We start from the raw sequence: 22,692 nt of genomic DNA, 5'->3' as shown, positions 1-22,692 counted from the left end.
AAGTTCTCAGTTTAACCATTTAAAGACTAAATCTTTTCTGACACTTGTTGCTTACAAGAAAAATCCTGTATTTTCTGCCAGAAAATCACTTAGACCCCCCCCAAAAATTATATATTTTTTTTTTAGCATAGATCCTAGGGAATAAAATAGCGGTTGTTGCAATATTTTATGTCACACGCCATTTGCACAGAGGTCTTTCAAATGCATTTTTTGGGGAAAAAAATACACTATTTAAAAAATAAAAATAAAATAAAAACAGTAAAGTTAGCCCATTTTTTTTTTTTTAATCTAAATCATACATACAAGTAAACTGATTGGAGGTTTGTTTTGTTTAATAAATGTTTAAATGTAAGATATTTTCTGTATCACTTATGAAGTTGCTTTCACACTGGAGCGGGCAGGCGTTGATGGTAAAACGCAAGTTTTAGCGGCTCTTTACCATAATTTTAGCGGTGCTATTTGGCTGCTAGTGGGGCACATATAACCCAGCTAGCGGCCAAGGAAGAGGTTAAATGCGCCCATGAAGCACTGCTGCCAAATCGCATTGCATGCGCTTCGGCAGTGGTGCCCATTCATATCAATGGGCAGGAGTGGTGGAAGAGCGGTATACACCACTCCAAACGTGCTGCTTGCAGGACTTTTTTTTTTTTTTTTTTAAGATCCTGCCAGCGCATCGCCTCAGTGTGAAAGCACTCTGCCTTTCACACAGACTGCAGGGGAGCCATTTTGCAGGCACTTTACAGGCGCTATTTTTAGCCCAAAAGCGCCTTAAAACGCCCCAGTGGGAAAGGTGTGTTAGATCAAGGGGGATTAAAAAAATAAATAAATAAAAAAGGAAAAAAATAAATAAATAAAATAAAATCGGCCTAACATATCGGCCCAAAACAATCGGCATCATATATCGGCTATCGGCCGCCATGATTTCTAAATATCGGCATCGGCCAGAGAAAAACCCATATCGGTCGACCTCTAAATATTACTGTAACAAGTGAAAAAGTATTTAAAAACGGTATTTCAGGTCCAAAATACAGCTGACCGCACTAGATGAGATTTTGATCTGTGAAGTCCACAAAATTTGCCAATAGCTTGTCAGCTTTACTACATTTTATATGGGGATTATGCAGGTGACTTTCAGCTTCAATCTGAACTTTCCTTATGTGTGACACAAGTGTGAACAAAATAATGAAAACACGTGAAAAATGGACAAGTAAAGAATTAGAGAACTTGAATTATGCAACTGTGCTTGGAAAAGGGTAGTTTTGAGGGCATAGGACTAGTTACCAATGTTGCTTTTGGTCTCCCTATAACGGATTTTCAATGCCTTGTTCTGCATCGTGTCCTTATGTAGAAGAAGGACTATGCTGCTCCCCTGATGACTGGTGAATATCAAAGTGTCAGCATGAGAGATTTAAAGCGGAGGTCCACCCTAAAGTGGAGCTTCTGCTCATTGGAACCCTCTCCCCCTCCGGCGCCACAATTGGCACCTTTCAGGGGGGAGGGGGGTGCAGGTACCTGTACAGTACAGGTATCTGCACCCACTTCTGGCATAGATATCTGCAGAATATATGCCCCTTTCCGCAGAATCTACGCCCCTTTCCGAAGATCCCCGCTGTCTGCTGGGAAACACATGGATCCCAGAGACAGCGGGGACCATCCTTATTGCGCAGCGCAACTTGCACATGCGCAGTAGGGAACCGGGAAATGAAGCCGCAAGGCTCCACTTCCTGATTCCCATACCCAAGATGGCGGCGGCAGCACCCGAGAGATGATCAAGAGATCGGCTTCGGGTGACGACATCGCGGGCACGCTGGGCGGGTAAGTGTCCTTATTTTAAAAGTCAGCAGCTGCAGTATTTGTAGCTGCTGGCTTTAAAAAAAATAATAAAACGGCGGACTCCCGCTTTAAAAAGTACCAATCCACATAATTCAACCTGGTTGATCCTTGCAATCCGGGTTCACAGGTACAACTCTCTCTCCAGCAAGAAGACGGTGGGCAGCCCATTAATGGAATCACCAAATCTCACTTTGAAAATTGTGATATTAGAAGATTAGACAGATTTAAATATATGGCTATGTGACATAAGGCTCAGGAGTGCCTAGTTGTACAGTTGTACGACAGGAAGTACACCATTTTGTAGGAGGATTTCCAGAAAAGGGGTACATTTTGTTAGGGTACAGTTTAGGCACAAGCAACATTTCTAGAACTTCTCTGTAAGATAGAAAATGTTTACTGTTTTACGAGTTCAGATCAGCCAATTGGCAGTAGCAGCATCTGTTAGCTATAAGAGAGGTATGTCAGCACTAAGATGTCAGATTTTAAAGTGGCGTGTGGTATTTAGTAGAGCTGGGACCCCTGTGTGCATGGGGCCTAATTTTACAAATGCTTCAGAATAATTTGAGAGGCACAATGGTAACTTAGTTATTCTGTTTCAGATGATGTACCTGGGCTCTGGACTTTGCTGTGTTGGCGCCCTGGCCGGACTCTCCACTCAAGGCACTGCCCGTCTTGGTAACACTCTGGGTATGATTGGAGTTGCTGGTGGCATTGCAGCTACATTTGGTGCACTTAATCCAAACCCTGAATTGTTAGGCCAAATGTCTGGAGCTTTGGCACTTGGTGGCACCATTGGTGAGTACATATTAGTTATCTCAATAGTAAATACCTTGACTTCTTTCATTTCTACTATTTGTCTGCAGAACCATAATAAAATCTGTTATACATACAGAGACGTTAGCTATTTTATGATACACATGTAGGATACAGGGTTCTAAAACTTCATTCTAAAAATGTGTTTTTTTTCACAGTATAGACAATTCATAAATTACTGTATTTGTGGGCTTATTTATACTTGCTTCGATTTTAATACACATTTTATACACCTACTGCTTCAACATGCTCTTTTGATGTTTTTTTGATGCTTCTGTGATACTTCAATAATTTTTATTTTTTTTATTTTTTTTTTAAGCTTGGCAAATGCTCTGTGTGTGTGTATTATATTTGTTTTAAAGAGGCCCAGTAGAACTCCCAGCTCAGCAGATCCCCAGATTATTAGTATCTCTGTTCAGCAGATCCCCAGCTCATCAGTATCCTCGTTCAGCAGATCCCCAGCTCAGTAGTATCCTCGTTCAGCAGATCCCCTGCTCAGTAGTATCCTCGTTCAGCAGATCCCCTGCTCGGTAGTATCCTCGTTCAGCAGATCCCCTGCTCAGTAGTATCCTAGTTCAGCAGATCCCCCTGCTCGGTAGTATCCTCGTTCAGCAGATCCCCTGCTCGGTAGTATCCTAGTTCAGCAGATCCCCCTGCTCGGTAGTATCCTCGTTCAGCAGATCCCCCTGCTCGGTAGTATCCTCGTTCAGCAGATCCCCCTGCTCGGTAGTATCCTCGTTCAGCAGATCCCCCTGCTCGGTAGTATCCTCGTTCAGCAGATCCCCCTGCTCGGTAGTATCCTCGTTCAGCAGATCCCCCTGCTCGGTAGTATCCTCGTTCAGCAGATCCCCCTGCTCGGTAGTATCCTCGTTCAGCAGATCCCCCTGCTCGGTAGTATCCTCGTTCAGCAGATCCCCCTGCTCGGTAGTATCCTCGTTCAGCAGATCCCCCTGCTCGGTAGTATCCTCGTTCAGCAGATCCCCCTGCTCGGTAGTATCCTCGTTCAGCAGATCCCCCTGCTCGGTAGTATCCTCGTTCAGCAGATCCCCCTGCTCGGTAGTATCCTCGTTCAGCAGATCCCCCTGCTCGGTAGTATCCTCGTTCAGCAGATCCCCCTGCTCGGTAGTATCCTCGTTCAGCAGATCCCCCTGCTCGGTAGTATCCTCGTTCAGCAGATCCCCCTGCTCGGTAGTATCCTCGTTCAGCAGATCCCCCTGCTCGGTAGTATCCTCGTTCAGCAGATCCCCCTGCTCGGTAGTATCCTCGTTCAGCAGATCCCCCTGCTCGGTAGTATCCTCGTTCAGCAGATCCCCCTGCTCGGTAGTATCCTCGTTCAGCAGATCCCCCTGCTCGGTAGTATCCTCGTTCAGCAGATCCCCCTGCTCGGTAGTATCCTCGTTCAGCAGATCCCCCTGCTCGGTAGTATCCTCGTTCAGCAGATCCCCCTGCTCGGTAGTATCCTCGTTCAGCAGATCCCCCTGCTCGGTAGTATCCTCGTTCAGCAGATCCCCCTGCTCGGTAGTATCCTCGTTCAGCAGATCCCCCTGCTCGGTAGTATCCTCGTTCAGCAGATCCCCCTGCTCGGTAGTATCCTCGTTCAGCAGATCCCCCTGCTCGGTAGTATCCTCGTTCAGCAGATCCCCCTGCTCGGTAGTATCCTCGTTCAGCAGATCCCCCTGCTCGGTAGTATCCTCGTTCAGCAGATCCCCCTGCTCGGTAGTATCCTCGTTCAGCAGATCCCCCTGCTCGGTAGTATCCTCGTTCAGCAGATCCCCCTGCTCGGTAGTATCCTCGTTCAGCAGATCCCCCTGCTCGGTAGTATCCTCGTTCAGCAGATCCCCCTGCTCGGTAGTATCCTCGTTCAGCAGATCCCCCTGCTCGGTAGTATCCTCGTTCAGCAGATCCCCCTGCTCGGTAGTATCCTCGTTCAGCAGATCCCCCTGCTCGGTAGTATCCTCGTTCAGCAGATCCCCCTGCTCGGTAGTATCCTCGTTCAGCAGATCCCCCTGCTCGGTAGTATCCTCGTTCAGCAGATCCCCCTGCTCGGTAGTATCCTCGTTCAGCAGATCCCCCTGCTCGGTAGTATCCTCGTTCAGCAGATCCCCCTGCTCGGTAGTATCCTCGTTCAGCAGATCCCCCTGCTCGGTAGTATCCTCGTTCAGCAGATCCCCCTGCTCGGTAGTATCCTCGTTCAGCAGATCCCCCTGCTCGGTAGTATCCTCGTTCAGCAGATCCCCCTGCTCGGTAGTATCCTCGTTCAGCAGATCCCCCTGCTCGGTAGTACCCCCAGCTCTGCGGATGCCCCATTCAGTAGTAACCCCTCATAAGTAGGAGTTAGTAATACTAATGTCTCTGCTGCCGGCCCACCTCCCGCTGTATTGCTCCCACGCTGAACACCAAGTGTGACATTGCTAGTTTCTCCTGCTCTGGTCCCCCCGGCACTGCTGTTCCTCTTCCACTCAATCCTCTCTCTGGTCCTCATGCACCTTCTGCTATAGCGTTCCCATGTTGCATACCACGTGTGCCATCTGCTAGTTGCTCCGCTCCAGTCTGGACCCCGCTCACCACCTTATTATGCCACGCTGCCCACCAGATGTGTTTTCTGCACTAGACACTTCCAGAATATATATACATGAACCGGAAGTGATTGCTGATGATGTTTTTTCTGGTTGGAGTGATGGTTTACCAATGCATCCTGGGATATCTCATACCTGCAATATATACAAAGCGAAACTTAAGCTAAATAAAAGCCTCTCAAAAGCTGCAGGTGCTGTAAGCAAGACTTCTATGGAGGCTTTGAAGAAGATTTGAAGCACCAAGAATGCAACATCGGATAAAAAAAATTTTAAGCAAAGCAAACAACGTTTAAACAGGACTGTAAGCTTACCATTTTATTTAGTGACAGGGGCTTTGATTAGCATGCGGAGCGCTTTAAAAAAGCGTGTCAATGCCACTTTTTGAAGCAAGTGTAAACAAACGTAACGTAAACTTAATCCAAGAGGATAATGCTTGCAAGAGTTCTTGCTTTCTAAGGGGACATGAGAGATGAAAAGAAAATGTTCTGGCCTTCAGAAATTGTGGAGTGATTCTCAATATATTTGAAAGATAATATGTGCTAGCCTACCGTAATCTTTATCATTTTAATTTGTTTAAAATTAATTTATTAAAGCAATAACTGATCATGACAGACTCACTTGCATAGTTCACTTGAGGACCTGAGTTTTTCCGTCTGCTTTCGTGCTGCCACACATAAATGGCCCTTTCCTTCACCGTCCACATGATCTGTCTGTCCTGTCTAGGTTGATTCTTTGAAGTACAGGAGAGTTATTTTAGAAGGAACAAACCTTTCCAAGCGATTGTAGCACGCCTCCCTTCCTCCAAGGCATGTTGCTGACTTGTTGTTTGGTATAACATTGGAATGTCGTGCCTTTTGATGGCATGATCCCAGAGCAATCCTTTTATCTTCAAACGGCAAATAATGCAGAATGCCGAGCATGCTGTCCATTTGTGCAACAAGTGTTTGTGTACGCAGGTGCTTGGCTTGTAGCTGATGAATCAGACCTTAATACTGCACTCCTTCGTGATTCTACTTGTGTAGAGCACCTTTTTCAAAAATATTGTCTGTGAGCTCCTCAATCCATAATATTACAGTAAAGTCTGGCTGTTGGCAATCTAAATCACTTAATTCTTACACATTTCTCAGATGTCAAAGCATTTAATTGATTCTCCATAGCAAGGCCGTCTTTTCTAATTGGGCATGCTGGGCAGTTGCTAGGGGGCCCCACTTGCCTGGGGGGCCCCACCTGCCCAGCGACCCCAGCCAAGCATCATTCAGATGTCACAAAGTTTGCTGCCTCATTGTGCCATTGCTGTGCTGATCCCCTCATAGAGACAGAGTGCCGCACGATCAGTCCCGATATCAGTCAGCTACTCAGCGGTGGGCAGTGTGCGGTGCCAGTCAGCCGTCACTTTGAAGAACGGAGCCGATGCATTCTGTGTAGTTCCGACTCTTCACAGGCGGTGTGATGTGAAATGCACTCCGCCTGTGACAGATACAGGAATCATCGGCTCTGCTCTCTACTGCAGCCGCATGCTGCAGCTTCTGGTCGCACTTCTGCATCTCAGAGGAGCCAGGCAGCAATACACACACCAGCATTAATATCCACAAGCACCACCCACGCCAGCCTTAATACCCACCAGGCAGCACCAGAGTGTGAGTGTGTACAGCTATATATATTTAGTTGTTTTTAGTTGTATGATTTAGTGGTGAACGTTATTAGTGCCCGGGCCCCCCTAAGTTTTGAGGGTAATATCTTATGGGTTCCCCTTATATATCAATCTTAGAGTTGCCTAGTTCGAGGAAGTGTAAGAGGTGAGGGAAAAAAACTTTATTACGTGTTGGTGAAAAAAACTTTTAGAGCAGAAATGAAACGTAATGTTTTGAGTGGAGCACAGAAGAGGAAAAAGGCTGCAGAGGAGAAAGACAAAATGTGCAAACTTTGCGCAATCATGCGTGATTGTGTAGACAGGGCTGCAGTGCACTGTATGGCCCAGTGGGCCTATAATACTCTTAAGATGGCACTGCTCCATAGTACCACCCTGCCTACATCACACCAAACCAAAATTTATTTTAGGTGGAGTTGATTTTTTTTTTTCTCTGAGAATTCTCCCATGGGATTTGAAGCATTTGTTGCCTCAACACTTAATTTTCTTGATATGTAACTGCTGTGCCATTCTATGCATTAAGGTGAAAGAAATGTTGTGCTGCAAAATAACACCCCACCTCCTTGCACTTACCTGAGCCCGATCCAATCAACCAATGTGCACAAGAGCAGCAGCTCTGATCGCTGTCTCTCTCCTTCCTGGGTAGATTGATAGCAGCGGGTGCCATTGGCTCCTGCTGCTGTCAATTAAATGCTGTGGCGAGCGGGGCTGAGCGCCCGCTATGTGTCAGTAGACACAGGCAGGATGGCTCAGGAGCGAGCATGCACAGGTCACTTTCCATGGGGGCACTTGCAGAAAAGGAGGAGCCTGGAGCGCTGGCTGGGGACCCCAGAAGAAGAGGATCAGGGTTACTCTGGACAAAACCATTTCACAGAACAGGTTAGTATACCGTGTTTGTTATTTTTTATTTTTTTCCCACAAAGAATTTTTATTATTTTTTAAAAGTAACAGCAAGCAAATATAATGCAATATTAAGACTTCAATCTGTGCAGAGCACCATTAACGGCCAACATGACCTTACATATACTCGTTAATAAGCCAAAGTTGTAACAACTAAACACAGCAAATTCCAGACAGTAAGTTTCCAGTAATGGAATTGTAAACATTGTATTACTTAGGTACACGCCTTCATTCCAGCTTGCGTAAGGTAGCAGTGCACCCTACGTTCACTCCAAACTGTTGCGCCCATGATGTCATTGGCGCGCATGTTAGCTAGTAACTCCTATCAGATAGCTGGGGGGGGGGTTCTGGGAGCTCCAGCGAGATTCGGCTGGTTGTCCCTACGACTCCCAAGTTTGAGCGATGCCCGCTGACATGGCTCTCCAGCCCCACCCCCCTTGCCATGAACGCCATCAGTGATGCCTGTATGACCCTAGGGCGCGCTTGGTACAGCAGATGAGCTGGACAGGGAGAAGGGGAGGGAAGGGAGAGAGAAGAAAAAAAAAAGGGGGGGTGAGAAGGGGGGGGGGGTGAGTGGGAGGTATGAAGGGGAAGAGGTGGCCAGTTGGGACTTAGAGGGGAAAGACAATGAGCTAGGGGAAAAGGGGGGAAGGCTTGGAGAAGCCCTCGGACGGGATGGGGTCGCCCACCAGCTACCCTCTCCGTCTCGCTGAAGCAGCCAAGGGGGAAGTACCAGTACACTCCAGAGCATCAGTTATATCCAGATAGGCAGTGCCTTATGCACCGCCCACTGGGGGAATGCCAGTCGGGAAGAATCCCTCTTTCAAGGTTCTATTGTCTCTTAATTTTGCATCAAAGCAAGGTATCTTTGGGACGATTTGAAAGTCCACCACGCTTCCCAGACTGCCGAAAAGTTGGCAATCCTGTCATGTGCCGTATGAATCAGCTCCTCCATTGCTTCTATACGGTTAATGCGATGAAACCAGCTTTTAATCGAGGGGGGGACCTGGACCTCCAAAGTACCGGAATACAGAGCCTTGCAGCATTGCTCATATGCATCGCCAAAGACTTAAAATATTTATTTTGGGGAATTTTAGATAGGTGTAGTAGATATTGTGCCGGGGTGAACTCCAAAGCGAAGGGTGAAACCTCAGTGATTACCTCCTGGACTTCCCTCCAGTAAGGCTGAATCAAAGAGCATCCCCACCATATGTGGAGAATGGTACCTGACTCCTGACCACATCGCCAACATTGATCAGAGACTGTCGGAAAGATTCTATGGAGCAAATCTGGGGTTTTGTACCATCTCATTTTTAGTTTATACCCATTTTCTTGCGTGGGCAGTGGGCTTTAAGTACCCTGGTCTCCTCCCCGGCTCATCTAAGAAATGCTTCAGCTGCATATAGGACCAGTACGGGAACGCCTTTGTGTTGGACAGCGTGGCCAAGTCATGATGGCTCAAAAATTTGCCCCTCCGAAAGAACTGTTTCGCGACCATCTCCGCAAATGGCCTTTCCCGAGCTAAAAAGCTGGCAGATAATCCCGGGGGGAAATCAGGGTTACCCCTAATAGGGGTGATCAGGCACTCCATGTGGGAAAGCGCTAGCGCCTTGCAGGCCCTGGTAAATTCTTGCAAGCTCACCCCAACAAGACGGTGCGCAGAGAGCTGGAGTCCCGTGTTTGTTATTTTAATTTAAAGAAAAAAACGGAAGCTTTAATGTCGCTTTAACTACTTGCCGACTAGCCGCCGCAGTTGTACTGTGGCAGGTTGGCACGGCTGCGTGAATCACTGTCATTGTACATCGGCCACTTTAAGAAGCTATAGGGGAGCGCACGATTGCCACCCGCGTTCGCTCCACAGAGATCCGGAATGGGGATCTGTGTAGGAAAACAAACAGATACACCCGTTCTGACAGGGGAGTAGAGCGAGATCTGCTGTTCCTAGTGATGAGGAACAGCAATTGCTCACCTCCTCTAGTCAGTACACTCCCCCCCACAGTTAGAAACACCGCCCTAGGGAACACTTAACCCCTTGATTGCCCCCCTAGTGTTAACTCCTTCCCTGCCAGTGACATTTATACAGTAATCAGTTGCTATTCTTAGCTCTGATCGCTGTATAAATGTCTCTAGTCCCAAAAAAGTGTCAAAGGTGTCCGTCCGCAATGTCGTAATCCCCCTAAAAATTGCAGATTACCAACACTACTAGTTTAAAAAAAATGTAATAATAAAAATGCCATAAATGTATCCCCTATTTTGTAGACGCTATAACTTTTGCACAAACCAAACAATATACGCTTATTGTGGTTTTTCCTTTTACCAAAAAATATGTAGAAAAGTACATATTGGCCTAAACTGGCAAAGACGTTTTTGTTTGTTTTATTTTTTTGGCTCTTTATTATAGCAAAAAGTAAAAAAAATTATTTAATATTATATATATTTTTTTTTCCAAAATTGTTGGTTTCTTTTTGTTTATATCGCAAAAAATAAAAACCGCAGAGGTGATCAAATACCACAAAGAAAAGCTCTATTTGTATGGAAAAAGAACATAAATTTTGTTTGTGTACAACGTCACATGACCACGCAATTGTCAGTTAAAGCAATGCAGTGCCGTATCGCTAACATTTTTTTGAAATGGCCGGTCATTAATGGAAAAAATCTTCCAGTCCTTAAGTGGTTAAACTTCCATGGGTTCAGCTTCTCTTTTGCAGTCTGAGTTAGTGTGTCGAAACCCAAAAAAGAAAATTGTAATCTGTTGCAGCTTACCAATAAATCTATATATCATTATTATTTTATTTTTTTTCATAATAGTCTGCCCTTTAGTGTAAGTGTAGACAGCATTTGCAGATATGAATGATGTCCTTCACACAACTGTTTTTTGTTTTGCCCAAAAAAAAATTAATACCATTTGTGCAACATTTTATGTTTGGTTTATTTATTTATTGCATAACCATAAAAAATGTAAAATTAAAAAAAAGCCCAGGCAGAATAAAATCAGAACTTTCATTTATTTATAGGAGTACTAGCTGTATTAAAATGATCTCTGGTCAACCTGTCAAATAAAATATATCTTTTTAATGTGTCTTCTTTTTATACTTGTTTTTGCCTTTACTATTTATAGACAATTGCATAATTACTAGAATACAATACCATCAAAAATAAAAACTAGTTTGATCTAAAATAATATATTTCAAACTTGTATTATAAGTAATAGTTATTTAACCTAAGACAAGTCATTATTTTCTTTACTTCCCTTCTCAGAATACCTTTCAATAAAAAATAATTTTTTTGTTCCTCCATTTTTTTTTTAAACTAAGGTCTCACCATCGCGAAGCGCATCCAGATTTCAGATCTTCCCCAACTGGTAGCTGCTTTCCACAGCTTGGTTGGTCTGGCTGCTGTCCTGACCTGCGTGGCTGAATACATGATTGAATACCCACACTTTGCCACTGACCCAGCTGCCAATCTTACGAAGATCGTGGCTTACCTGGGCACTTACATCGGTGGTGTCACATTCAGTGGCTCACTGGTCGCCTATGGAAAACTGCAAGGTAAGTGAATGATTTTCCTGTTTGTGCATACTTCTTATATGCTATACTCCTATTGCCAAGTTGATACCGAAACCCAAAGTGAGATCCAACCCTCAGTTTTTCAGCACTTTTAGCGGCTAATTTAATCACTCAAGTGTGCAGCTTTTTTGGTCTTTAATTTCTTGCCTGTGTTCCTGTTTAAGCTGGTGCCATGACCACTGTCCCAGGTTTACTGTTATACTACTTCAAAAGAAAGGAGCCACCCTATGTCATTTGCCAGTTATTTTAAATGAATAATTGTTTTATTGACACTGCTTTTGGTCACATGAGGCATGTAGTATAAATCTTCTGTCATTCGTTTTGTGAATATGCTGTAAACAAGGCTGTAAGCCAAAATGCGGCAACTGTTTTTTATCTTGACCTTATTTAGCAAAAAAAATTTAATGGGATTGCCAGCTACATTTTTCTTGGAATTCTATGGAGCCCCCTTTGCATTCAGGACCTAGATTTTTTTTTTTTTACCCCTGGCACTGTGTGCATCAATAGAAACGCACAGCTTCGTAGCCCTAGGTTAGCAAGGTTTTTCACTAATTCCGCCCTCCTCCTCCAAGCTACTGGACTGAATTGTGACTGCACTGTCCACTGTTAACGCTTTCCTGTGAAGAATGAAAATTCGGGGAAGCAGCACGGAGAGTGCAGGAACAAGCAGCATTGAAAGTTTTAAACTACAGCTTGACGAATAGTTTACTGGAGAATGTTTGTTTTAATTTGCTTAGTGTATTTAGCTAAAATACTCTAATGCCCCGTACACACGAGCAGAATTTCCATCTGAAAAATCTTTGATGGTTTTTCTGACGGAACTCTGCTCAAGCTTGGCTTGCATACACACGGTCACGCAAGTTCTCGGAACTTTCGACCGTCAAGAACGCGGTGAAGTACAACACTGACGAGCCGAGAAAATAAGGTTCAATGCTTCTAAGCATGCGGCGCATTGTTTCCGAGCATGTGTAGGAGTTTTGCATTTCAGAATTGCTATAGACGATCGGAATTTCCGTTTGGAACTTTTTCCGTCTGAAAAATAGAGAATCTGCTCTCAATCTTTTGCTGGTGGAAATTCCGCCAGCAAAAGTCCAATGGAGCATACACATGGTCGGAATTTCTGCCCAAAAGCTCACATTGGGTTTTTGCTGGCGGAATTTCTGATCGTGTGTACGGGGCATTGGGGTTTAAGGAGGAAGTAAACCCTGATGGGTTTACTTCCTCTCCGCTTCCCTGCAAAGGTAAAGCATAATGGGCTACTATGCATCGCATAGTAGCCTATTATGTGTCACTTACCTGACACAGGAGCCAGCGATGTCACCGCTGTACCCTCTTCCACGGAGCATCCATCTTCTTTCCAGGTATCATGGCTCCGGCGCTGTGATTGGACGTCACTCCCACGCATGCGCATGAGAGCCGCCACTAACAGCTTGCTCAGTGCGCCTGCCTTTTTGCAAATATATTTGTTGGACCTACAGGTAAGCCTTAATCTAGGCTTACCTGTAGGTCAAAGTCTTCTATAGGGGGTTTACAACCACTTTAAGGGGATTCTAAAGGTAGAAGGTTTTTTACCTTAATATATCCTCTCCTTCAACGTAAATAAAAAGGCCCCCGGACCGGGTTTTCCCCCAGCCCCCCTAAATACTTACCTGAGCCAGTTCTTGATCCAGCTTTGTGCCTGAGAGCAGCACCTCTCTTGCTCTCTCGCTCCCTGGATGTGAAGGCACTTTCAACCATTACAACCTGTTAGGAGGGGGCAGGGCTGAGCTGGCTTAAGGACACACACAGCTTGGCTCAGAATCGAGCCTGCATGAGTGCATTTGTAGGGGGCACTCGGGAGAACAGGTAAGTACATCATGTTTATTTTTAAGAATTTTCTTTTACAATCACATTATTAATACTTTACATTTTCATGATAAGAGGTCATTAATGTCTAGATACCCTGGACAAATTTAGCAGCGTCATTATGCATAGGTTCATTTTGAATATAACAGGCATAATTTAATATTATACGGCACTAACAAATGTGCAGAAATGTAAAATGTCTTTTGTTCTTGGAATACCAAGGGTCAGCATTTACTTTTGGACTGTGGTACTAGCCTGTAGATGACAACATTTTGGAAGTGCCTGTGCAGAAGCCTTTGTTCTTGGCCGTGTGTACATGTTGCCTAAAGCTGGCCACGCGCCTGTAAAATTTTGCTTAAGCATTTCATATTTAAAAAAATTGTTCCTCAGAGCATTTTCAGCCCGCTCCAGCCATTGAGTGAGTATGGGGAGAATAGGGAGCTCTGACAAGAGATGGGCCATAAGAAGCCTATGGGTGACATCACGGCTCAGACATTGCCAGCCATTGTTAGGAGCTCTGTCCTCTCCCCTGCAGCTGCTGCTGGCTGATACAGGGGATCATATGACCGAACCTTACACAGGTTAATCAGCATAGGCGTTTGGGGGGGGGGGGGGGGGTGTTATTTTTAGGGCTGGTTGGGTTTAGCCTGAAATTCTACTTTAAAGTGGATGTAAACCCGATTCATGAAATTTTACCTGGGCACATATATCTGCAGTGTTTCTTATCTCTCCTCAAAGCACTCTGTCCTTTAGCTTTGTCCTGCCCCCGTTCTTCTGTTATCAGCCTTATAACTCCTGACGAATTCTCTGCCACATATATGATAAAAGCAGCCTAAATTTTGTGTTGGGTAGGATGCTATCAATAGTTTAGCAGCATGCTGAATGATTCCAGGAACAGAGCTGAAAATCTCTACATATGAGGAGAGGGAGTGTGTGCCTTTCCTCCAGTCAGCTGTCTTGGCTGCATGCCCAGGCTTCACTGCAGTGCTAACCAGGAAGAGAAAATCTCCTAACAGATCTGAACTTTCTTAAAACTATATAAAGATGAAGACAGCTGATATAGATGTATAACTTATGCAGGGAGATTTGTTTTATCTCTGTGTATCATCTGAGGCTGTTCACTTTACTGGGTATATGTGAGGGTTTACATCCACTTTAAGTCAATTCATTGAATTCAAAGGCCTAGACCAGGGATCCTCAAACTACGGCCCTCCAGCTGTTGCGAAACTACACATCCCATGAGGCATGGTAAAACTCTGACATTCACAGACATGACTAGGCATGGTGGGAATTGTAGTTCCTGAACAACTGGAGGGCTATAGTTTGGAGACCCATGGCCTAGACCTTCTACTTAACCACTTCCCACCCAGCCAATGTGTATATATACGGCCGGGTAGGAGCTCTTTACTTCTGACTGGATGTTCCTGAACGTCCTTCAGAAGTAGGATTGCGTGCGCAGCGGCGCTATTCCGATGCGCTTGTGTCACCCAGACACGGCGCATCTCGGATTGGCAGGAGGGCTCTGTGATTGGCACTCCTGATCACATGACTGCCGTGTCCAATCACAGCCATCATGTGATGTAAACAAACAGCCGGTTGCTAGGCAATCGGCAATCCTCTTCTCACACGGAAGTCATCGCTGAGGAGAGCGAATCGCTGCAGTGAGTATGAGCTGTTTTTTACAGCTTTTTACTCACTGATCACCAACCTAGTGAAAACATATGTCCCACTAAAATCACATGTCCCAATGCTTATCTGCGCACACATGTACATGATCATTTTGTGTACATATGTCCGTGATCACACAAACCAATTATTATACATTTAACCAAACATTTTTTTACCAAGGGCATGTAGCAGAATACATTTTGGCTTAAATTTATGAAAAAATTTGATTTTATTGGATTTCTTTTAAAATAGAAAGAAGAAAATATTGTGTTTGTTTTTTTTTTTTTTTTTTTTTTTTTTTTTTTTCCAAAATTTCCGCTCTTTTTTTCACTTATATCGCAAAAAATAAAAAACTGAGTCGTGAATAAATACCATCAAAATAAAGCTCTATTTGTGCAAACAAAATAATAAAAATTTTATTTGGGTACAGCATAGCATGACCGCGCAGTTGAAATTGCGAGAGCGCTGAAAGCTGAAAATTGGGCTGGGAAGGAAGGGGGGCGATAGTGCCCTGTATTGTAGTGGTTAAATGGCATCCCAGATGCATTAAATGCCGTTCCTTAGGCCGCGTACACACGGGCGGACTGTCCGCCCAACTAGGTTCGTCAAACAGTTTGACAAACAGTCCGTTCAAAATTAGCATGAACGGACTTGACCACACACGACGAACGAACAGTCCGCTGAAAACTTGCGCGATGACGTGAACGGCACATACGACGGGACGAGAAATTCGGCGTCCGATACACTGCAATGCAACCTTCGCTGTGTAAATTCTTTCTGAGCATGCGCGAGACTTAGTTTGCCGAACAAGCCTACACACGAGCGGACTGTCCGCTCAAACCAAGTTTCAGCGGACAGTCTTACGGAAATTCGGAAAAACTTTGTTCGTCAGACTGTCCGCTGAAACTGTCCGCTGAAGCCCACACACGAGCGGACTGTCCGCTGAAACACTGTTCAGCGGACAAAGTTGGACGAACAGTCCGCCCGTGTGTACGCGGCCTTAGTGCTTAGAACATGTGCATTGTAAGGGTCTTTTTCCCCAACTGAAAACCACATTCACAGTCTGAATCTTGTTCATTTGAGAAGTGTCCATCCTGTTCTTTTGAATTTTTTTGTCTCTAAAGCCACGTACACAAGATCTAATTTTCTGACGGGAATTGTGTGATGTCAGGCTGTTGGTGGAAAATCCGACCGTTTGTACATGTTCGTAATGAAGAATTCACATTCGTGACATGGCAAATTATGAAATCTCGAAATGCAGCGCACATTCTCTTCTTTAAAGGGATAATAATGAAGCTGCTTTGCTGGTGATGCTGATGGACACATTTTTTCACATTACACATTTCACATAACACATTTTTTCTAGTGATATCAAGAATAATATATATATATATATATATATATATATTAATAATATTATGCTGCTTGTTTTTTTTTTTTTTTTTGGTGCAAGTTACCACAACACCATTATCCTGTAGTTTTTAAGATCAAAAATACAACTATGTCGGTGTCCCTTGTCAATCTTACATTGTATTTTTTTTATTTATTTTTACTGTCATTTGAAGTAAAACACATAGCCAAGTATTATTCTCCACAATTGTTTCTTTTCTTACATCAGGGGACACAGAGCCATAGTATCTACTATGTGGTCTGATATAACCCACATAGTAAATACTATGGCTCTGTGTCCCCTGATGTACATCAAAGAAAAGGATTTTACAGGTAAGCTGTTTTAAAAATCCTATTTTGTGCATTAAAAAAAGAAAACAAATAAAATTAAGCATGCTATCTGCCAATAGAACTTAACCAAAAAGTGCATTCTATGCATCCAAAAATCTAGAAAATATACCAAATCATTATTCAACCAAAAAATAAAATAAAAGCCTCGTGCATGTGGCCTGCTTCTTAATATTAGGGGGTCAACAATGCCAAGAGTTGGTGAAAGCAGGGGTCCATCATCCGGAGATAATTCCGAAAAACATCTGGATTATTCTCCTGGAACTCCCGCAGCAAAGGCATATGACATAATCGGTCGCGATTTAATAAAGCAACCAATTTTTGGTCCAAGAAATCCTCCTCCTCCTCCTGTTCCTGGACTGAACTTGGGTCAAAGAAAAAACTCCAAGGCCAATAACAAATGACACATTTTCTCCTATGATTCTGCAACATGGCTGGTTGACGAATGGCCGTTCAGAAAGGACCTGAAAAGCGTGAAATGAAAAGCGCAAATCAACACTCGCCAAACTTTTACTAACAGAGCCCAAAGGATGGCGCTAAAGAGCAGAAAAAACATGTAGTATGTCACTACGTTCGCGTTTGTTGGCTGACAATGCCTTGCCATTTGTATGCAAGACAAGTTCCTGGCCAAAGCCCTTCGGACAAAAGTCTGAGGTTTTGTTTGTGGAAAATCCGACCGTGTGTACGAGGCTTAAGTCTGAAAATGTTCATCAATTCGAGCCGGTAACCGTTAGGTTCAGTTCACATATAAGTGGTGCGTGAAATGCAGCGAACCCTGTGTGTTCACCGCATTAAAATTGCACAGCATTCATGCGAACCTCAGGGGTGTCAATGTTAATTTACGAAATCCCAAAATGGTCCTTAAAAACACAGCACAATTGACAGTCAGAAAGTGAACACCAATGCGATCCCATTCCAGTGTGGAGAAAAAAAAGGGTCCTGCATTCCTACATGAATCACATGTGGTGTCCCACACTATATATGTGGACCCAGCCATAGAAAATTGAAAGAACAGTCTGAAAATGAAAGTTTACACACATTTTACTAGAGTATGGTCATGTTTACAATGTCTCTCACCTTGTGAGTGGGAGTAAGGCTAGGTCCAGTTAGAAGAAGGCAGGGTGGAGGAGATGAAGGAAATGCCTTCCTTTCGATCGCATTAGTGTAGTGACATTCTGCCAGGTTGCCCCGGTGAAGCCTAAGTGCCGTCAATCAAGTGAATTTTAAGGCCTGTTTTTTTTAATGATAAAAGCTGCTGCATATTGTTAGTTCTTTATCGATGCAGACTTGTTAAGTCTCTGATAGGTGCCCTTTAAATAGTAATGTCAGACAAACAACTGGATGCAATAAATGGTGCTCCAGGTGTTGTCTATAAGTAGGTTTGAGAAAAAATTTCCCACATGTGTTTTAACTTGTGCTGATCTTTCTGTGCATGAGGTAGAACTTGTGTTCTGGCGCCATGGACAATTCATACTCCGCTTTCCCGCTGCCACCCAGCTTCTAAAAATGGGCCCTATGAGACATACGTAGCTGCTCAACAAATAATCTTCTCCTCTTTTGTTTTTCTTTCCGGGATGCTGCTTTGTTTTTTATTTTTTATTTGTATTTTTTTAAAATCCTGATTTTTGTGTGTGGCTTTTGATAAAATGTTCTGGTTTCATTGTTTTAACTGTCAGATTATATTAATGTCAGATAATTTTAGTTTACATAGTTTCTGTATATTAGAGGAACTCAAGTCTAAACAAAAACCTTCCTGCAGTTACAAATAGCTGGACTGTTTCAATCTCTACATATTACCTGTTAATAATTCTGCCAGTAAAACTTGGATTGGATATTGTTCTGCGTCTTTGTCTACTTTACCATTGACAGCTGTAACATGTTGAGTGATGGAGGACTGGACCCAGAGCTTCTCATTTTTCAAAATCATTCTTTTTGTATCTGGCAGAGGCATGGGGGACCTCTTAGATGTACTTACCAGTTTATTACTAAATAATTTTTTTAAATATCCACTTCTACACGCACCTTTTGATCGTAGTCTTTGTCACTGAAAGCTTTACTTCTTGGCTAAGCCTTGACTACACCCTGTCTAATGGGAACATGTTATGAACCAGTAGTAAAGGGTCGCCTAGTGCAAAGTTTTAAAAGTTGAACTCCTAAAGTTCCAGCAAAATGTTAAACTTTTCAAAACTTTTTTAGTTTTTTGTACTTGTACCCATAACCAGAGATATTTGATATTGTAAAGTCCTATAGTGACTATTTTGTGATTGTTTTGGTGTTAGTATCATCATGTCAGAGTTGCTTATGCAACATAAAACACAGCCCTGTCCGAAAAAGTGATCATATCCTGTGCTCTTGAACGATGGCCTTTGAAAGAGCAAACTAGATTGATAACAGCTGTATGTGCCCTGACCCATTCCTCATACACTATTAGTACATCAGGACCTGCCAGCAACAATTAAATCTGTCTGATTCCGTAAACCCCAAACCTACCTGTGTGTACTTGATGAAACTGATTCAGCTACTTCAAGAAACCACTCCAGTTACATATGCTTCTGGTTTCCAGTTATTCCCACTCTGTTTTCAGGTGATACATTGATAATTGTTCTTTAGCCAAATTGGTTCCTCGTGATGTTGGATAGCAGAGCAAAAGACAGAATTCCCACAATTGGTGTTTGAATTTCACATTCCAATTTTGCATTGGCCCAGCACTCTTGAGTTTAATAGTTGGCAAAAAGCTTTGTAAATATTGGTGCTGTGCTGATATTTAACCATACCATGCCAGATTTATTGTAATAAGATTTTTGGAAGCTGGTGATTTTGTGTTCAGGTGTCCTATTTTCCTATCTCACTCCATTGATTTGTCCAGCCCTAACCAGTATCCTTAAATTACAGATTCTGCTTTTGAGTTAATGCTTGTGGGTTAAAGGAAACCTGTTATGAGTGACACAGAAGCCACTGTTGATGACATGACCTTCCTAAGATGTCCATTGCCTGGATGCTGTGCTAACCCCTCTGACTTTCTTGATCTGCTTCATGCAGGTCAGCGACTCAAAGTATTGAAGCTAAAGTTTCAGCAAAACAGCCAAGCAACTAGTGTTTAAACTATTTTATTTGTAAAAGGTTTTCTGTAAACCATATTTAGTAAAATCTCCTATGAATGCTGAATCTCTCTCTACAGAGCTCAGGAACTCCGAAACATAGCATTTGTTTTATTGGAGTCTACCAGCTTTCATGGTCAATGCCATGTTTAGAGTGGCACTAAAAGTAGACAACCTAAATTGCCTACACAGCTTATGACCTCCAAAACGCAGCATTTGTGTAATGGGGAGCCTACCAGCTTACCATGATTAATGCCATGGGGATAACCTCAGTAATCGACAGGACTAGAGCAAGTGATCACAGGAATTGGACAGCAGTTAAATTACAGCTTGTTTGGGGGGGGGGGGGGGTTCTCACAGGATAAGAGTTGTGCAGGGATCTGGAGGTGCCCACTCTATAGGATTACACTCTATAGGACACTGGCAAACAAATTGTAAGGCTGCCTTATATAGCCTCCTTTATCACACACAATCGTCCGGACTCCAGATGTTTCTACTAATGTGGTTCTACCACGGCTATAAAGCCGCATCTACTAATAATGCAAATGAACCTTGGGGGGTAAATAAGGTAGTGATCACATAAGTAAAGGCCCCCCAGATGCTCGAGCTGAGAGTAACGGGAAGCTACTGGAGCGGGCTATGTCTTCTGTGAGCCTAATTTCTTTACTCCAGACACCAGTGTTGTAGTAGAAACCTTCAGGGTAACCTTATGACCTCCAGGCACTGCATAGTGGTGCTTTCCAGACCTGAGTGCACTGTGTTTGCAGCGGACCATTTCCAGTTCTAGAACAGTGGCACAGTCCTCGCTGTGACACTGTCTCAAGGCATGTTAAGCTGAAGCATCCGGAGCTACCTCTTCTTTTGCACCAAGTGCACCCGTTTACAGTGGTGGGTATTAAAGCTGGATACACTCTCTATACAATTTTCTTTCGTTCCCCTCCTTTTAGATTTAACAAAATCGTATAATATGAGGTCAAACCTAAACACTTTTAATTTGTATGCAATCAGGCAGGGCCTTCCACAACATAGTTGAAGGTAAATCTAAAGGAAATCGAACAACAAAAGTCGTATAGTATGTATCCAGTTTAAGGCTGAGGAACAAAGTGCTGACTTCATCTGCTGGGTGGAGGGAACACAATCTGGCTACTGCTCCTGAACCACCACATAAGTCTCTGTTCTTTTTGCACTGCACACCTACCATGACTGCTGCCTAAAACCTTCATTGGCACAGGCTGCCTGGGTTTGTGAGGAACAGAGACCTTGCCTCACATTGAGACTACTTGCATTACCACTGTGCTGTAACTATAGAGCTTCGCTAAACCACAGAGAGAGCCCCTCTGCCACGAGTGACCTCAGCTCATACCCCTTATTGTTTCTGAGTGAGTTTGTGGTATTCTCATGAGAAACCAACATCTGTAATCCAGAATTTGAGCCCCCTATTGTTTTAGGGACATTACCATCATCCGAGTTTTCCTCGGCTCCATCAGTTTGAGGTCCCCTCCTTCTCTATGTTCACAGGTACTTCTTTGTCTATTCGGGGCTCCCAATTAGCGGGCCACATTGCCTGCAGGGGGCTCCAGGTGGCGCTTTCTCCCTCCAGAGATTCCAAAATAGGCCAAGCCTTTTTCCTACTTTTTCTATTTTCCAACAGTCTATATCTGAAGACTTTTTGTTTTTGAGGCACCACGGTCTCCTGCCATTGCATAAGGTGTACAGGAGGTTTTGTCAGACATGTGTTCTACCTTTTGAAACTGGAGGAACATCTCACTCTTCCAGGTCTTGAACCCTTTAGGGCTTCTACAACTGCAAAGGCCTTCCTGCTACGCCCGTTGATTTCTTCCTTTTATGTGACTCAACCTTATATTTGCCCAAATCTAAAACACAAGTCTTGGGTGATATTAACCTTTGATTTAGCACCTCCTCTTTGATCACTTAACTTGGACACTATGCAGTCTTTTCTGGGCAGGGCTTTTAAACATGTTGACTAGGTGTGGCACTGTATTGTTATGGTGTATTATTGGATGCTGGAAAATTCATACATAATAGTTTTACGTTCTCTCTAGATCTGCTTCATCATTATTTATCTCTCCTGACAGTTCTGTTATTGTAACATGTAAATCAAAGCATTGACATAATTAATCTCTAGATTACTAAAAGATGTAAACAGATTTTTTTTACCATAGGAGAGCATTATTCTTTTATCCGGGGGTTTAGAAAAATTACATTATTTTGATGGTTCAGTACAATTGTAATTTCAAATCAAATAATACCCTAAACAAAAAGCATTGAGCATCTAACCTCTTGTCTGGGATTTCAGATACTTGTGGAGTCCTGGTGTTCTCATACTCCCTTTTTTGTAGAAACATTTCCAAGTGTCAATTCATACACGGCACATGAGCCTTTTCTTCATCTTGCTGCTAGCTTAGTTGGGTGATCTGCCTGGTCTTAGTAGAAGTCCTGTAGTAGATTGGTTAGCTATTTCAGAGGATGAGAATTGTTGAGTACCCCAGTTTTTCAATGTGTGAACAAGTACAACTTTGCTTAAAATCTAAAACACTGTGCTGTTTGCAATAATTTGGGGTTGGGTCAATCGGCGATTTATATACAAGAATCTATTGCAGAATCTTTTTTTATTTTATTTTATTTTTTTTATAGGTTGGTGATTTTTTTTTTTTTTTTTTTTTTTTTAAATAAAAAGAGCTCAGTAGAAGTAATTTTGAAAATTGACTTAAGCCTACAAATAAACTGCTAGTATGTGTAGTTTTTTTATGTACAAGAGACATCCAAAGTATTGTCTGTTGTTTGTCTGTTGTTTGTTTGTTTATTTTTTTTATCGTGTGCACTGTAATTTGCCAAGAATAGAGGAGGATCATTGGTGGGGGACCCCAGAAGAAGAGGATGAAGGCTTTTCTGTGAAAAAAAACTATTTTTCAGAGCAGCCAAGTATAATAATTTATTTTTTATTTTTTTTATTTTTTATTTAAAGACAAAAATATAGAGTTTAGAAC

The 22,692-nt window shown here is 43.1% G+C and overlaps 1 protein-coding gene across 1 annotated transcript in view; it reads left to right on the top strand.

Moving 5' to 3' along the window:
* NNT (nicotinamide nucleotide transhydrogenase) overlaps nucleotides 1–22,692 on the top strand; it is a 189,878-nt gene that overhangs the window by 98,326 nt on the left and 68,860 nt on the right. Inside the window, exons 14-15 of the mRNA XM_077462775.1 lie at nucleotides 2,433–2,628; nucleotides 11,085–11,318. Coding sequence (XP_077318901.1) covers nucleotides 2,433–2,628; nucleotides 11,085–11,318 — 430 coding nt within the window. The remainder of the gene's footprint in view (nucleotides 1–2,432; nucleotides 2,629–11,084; nucleotides 11,319–22,692) is intronic.

This window comes from Lithobates pipiens, unplaced genomic scaffold (genome assembly GCF_037356315.1).
Source record: "Lithobates pipiens isolate NorthernLeopardFrog02 unplaced genomic scaffold, aLitPip1_a1.2 Scaffold_3, whole genome shotgun sequence".
NCBI lineage: Eukaryota > Metazoa > Chordata > Amphibia > Anura > Ranidae > Lithobates > Lithobates pipiens.
This window is presented reverse-complemented; position numbering and strand designations above follow the sequence as displayed.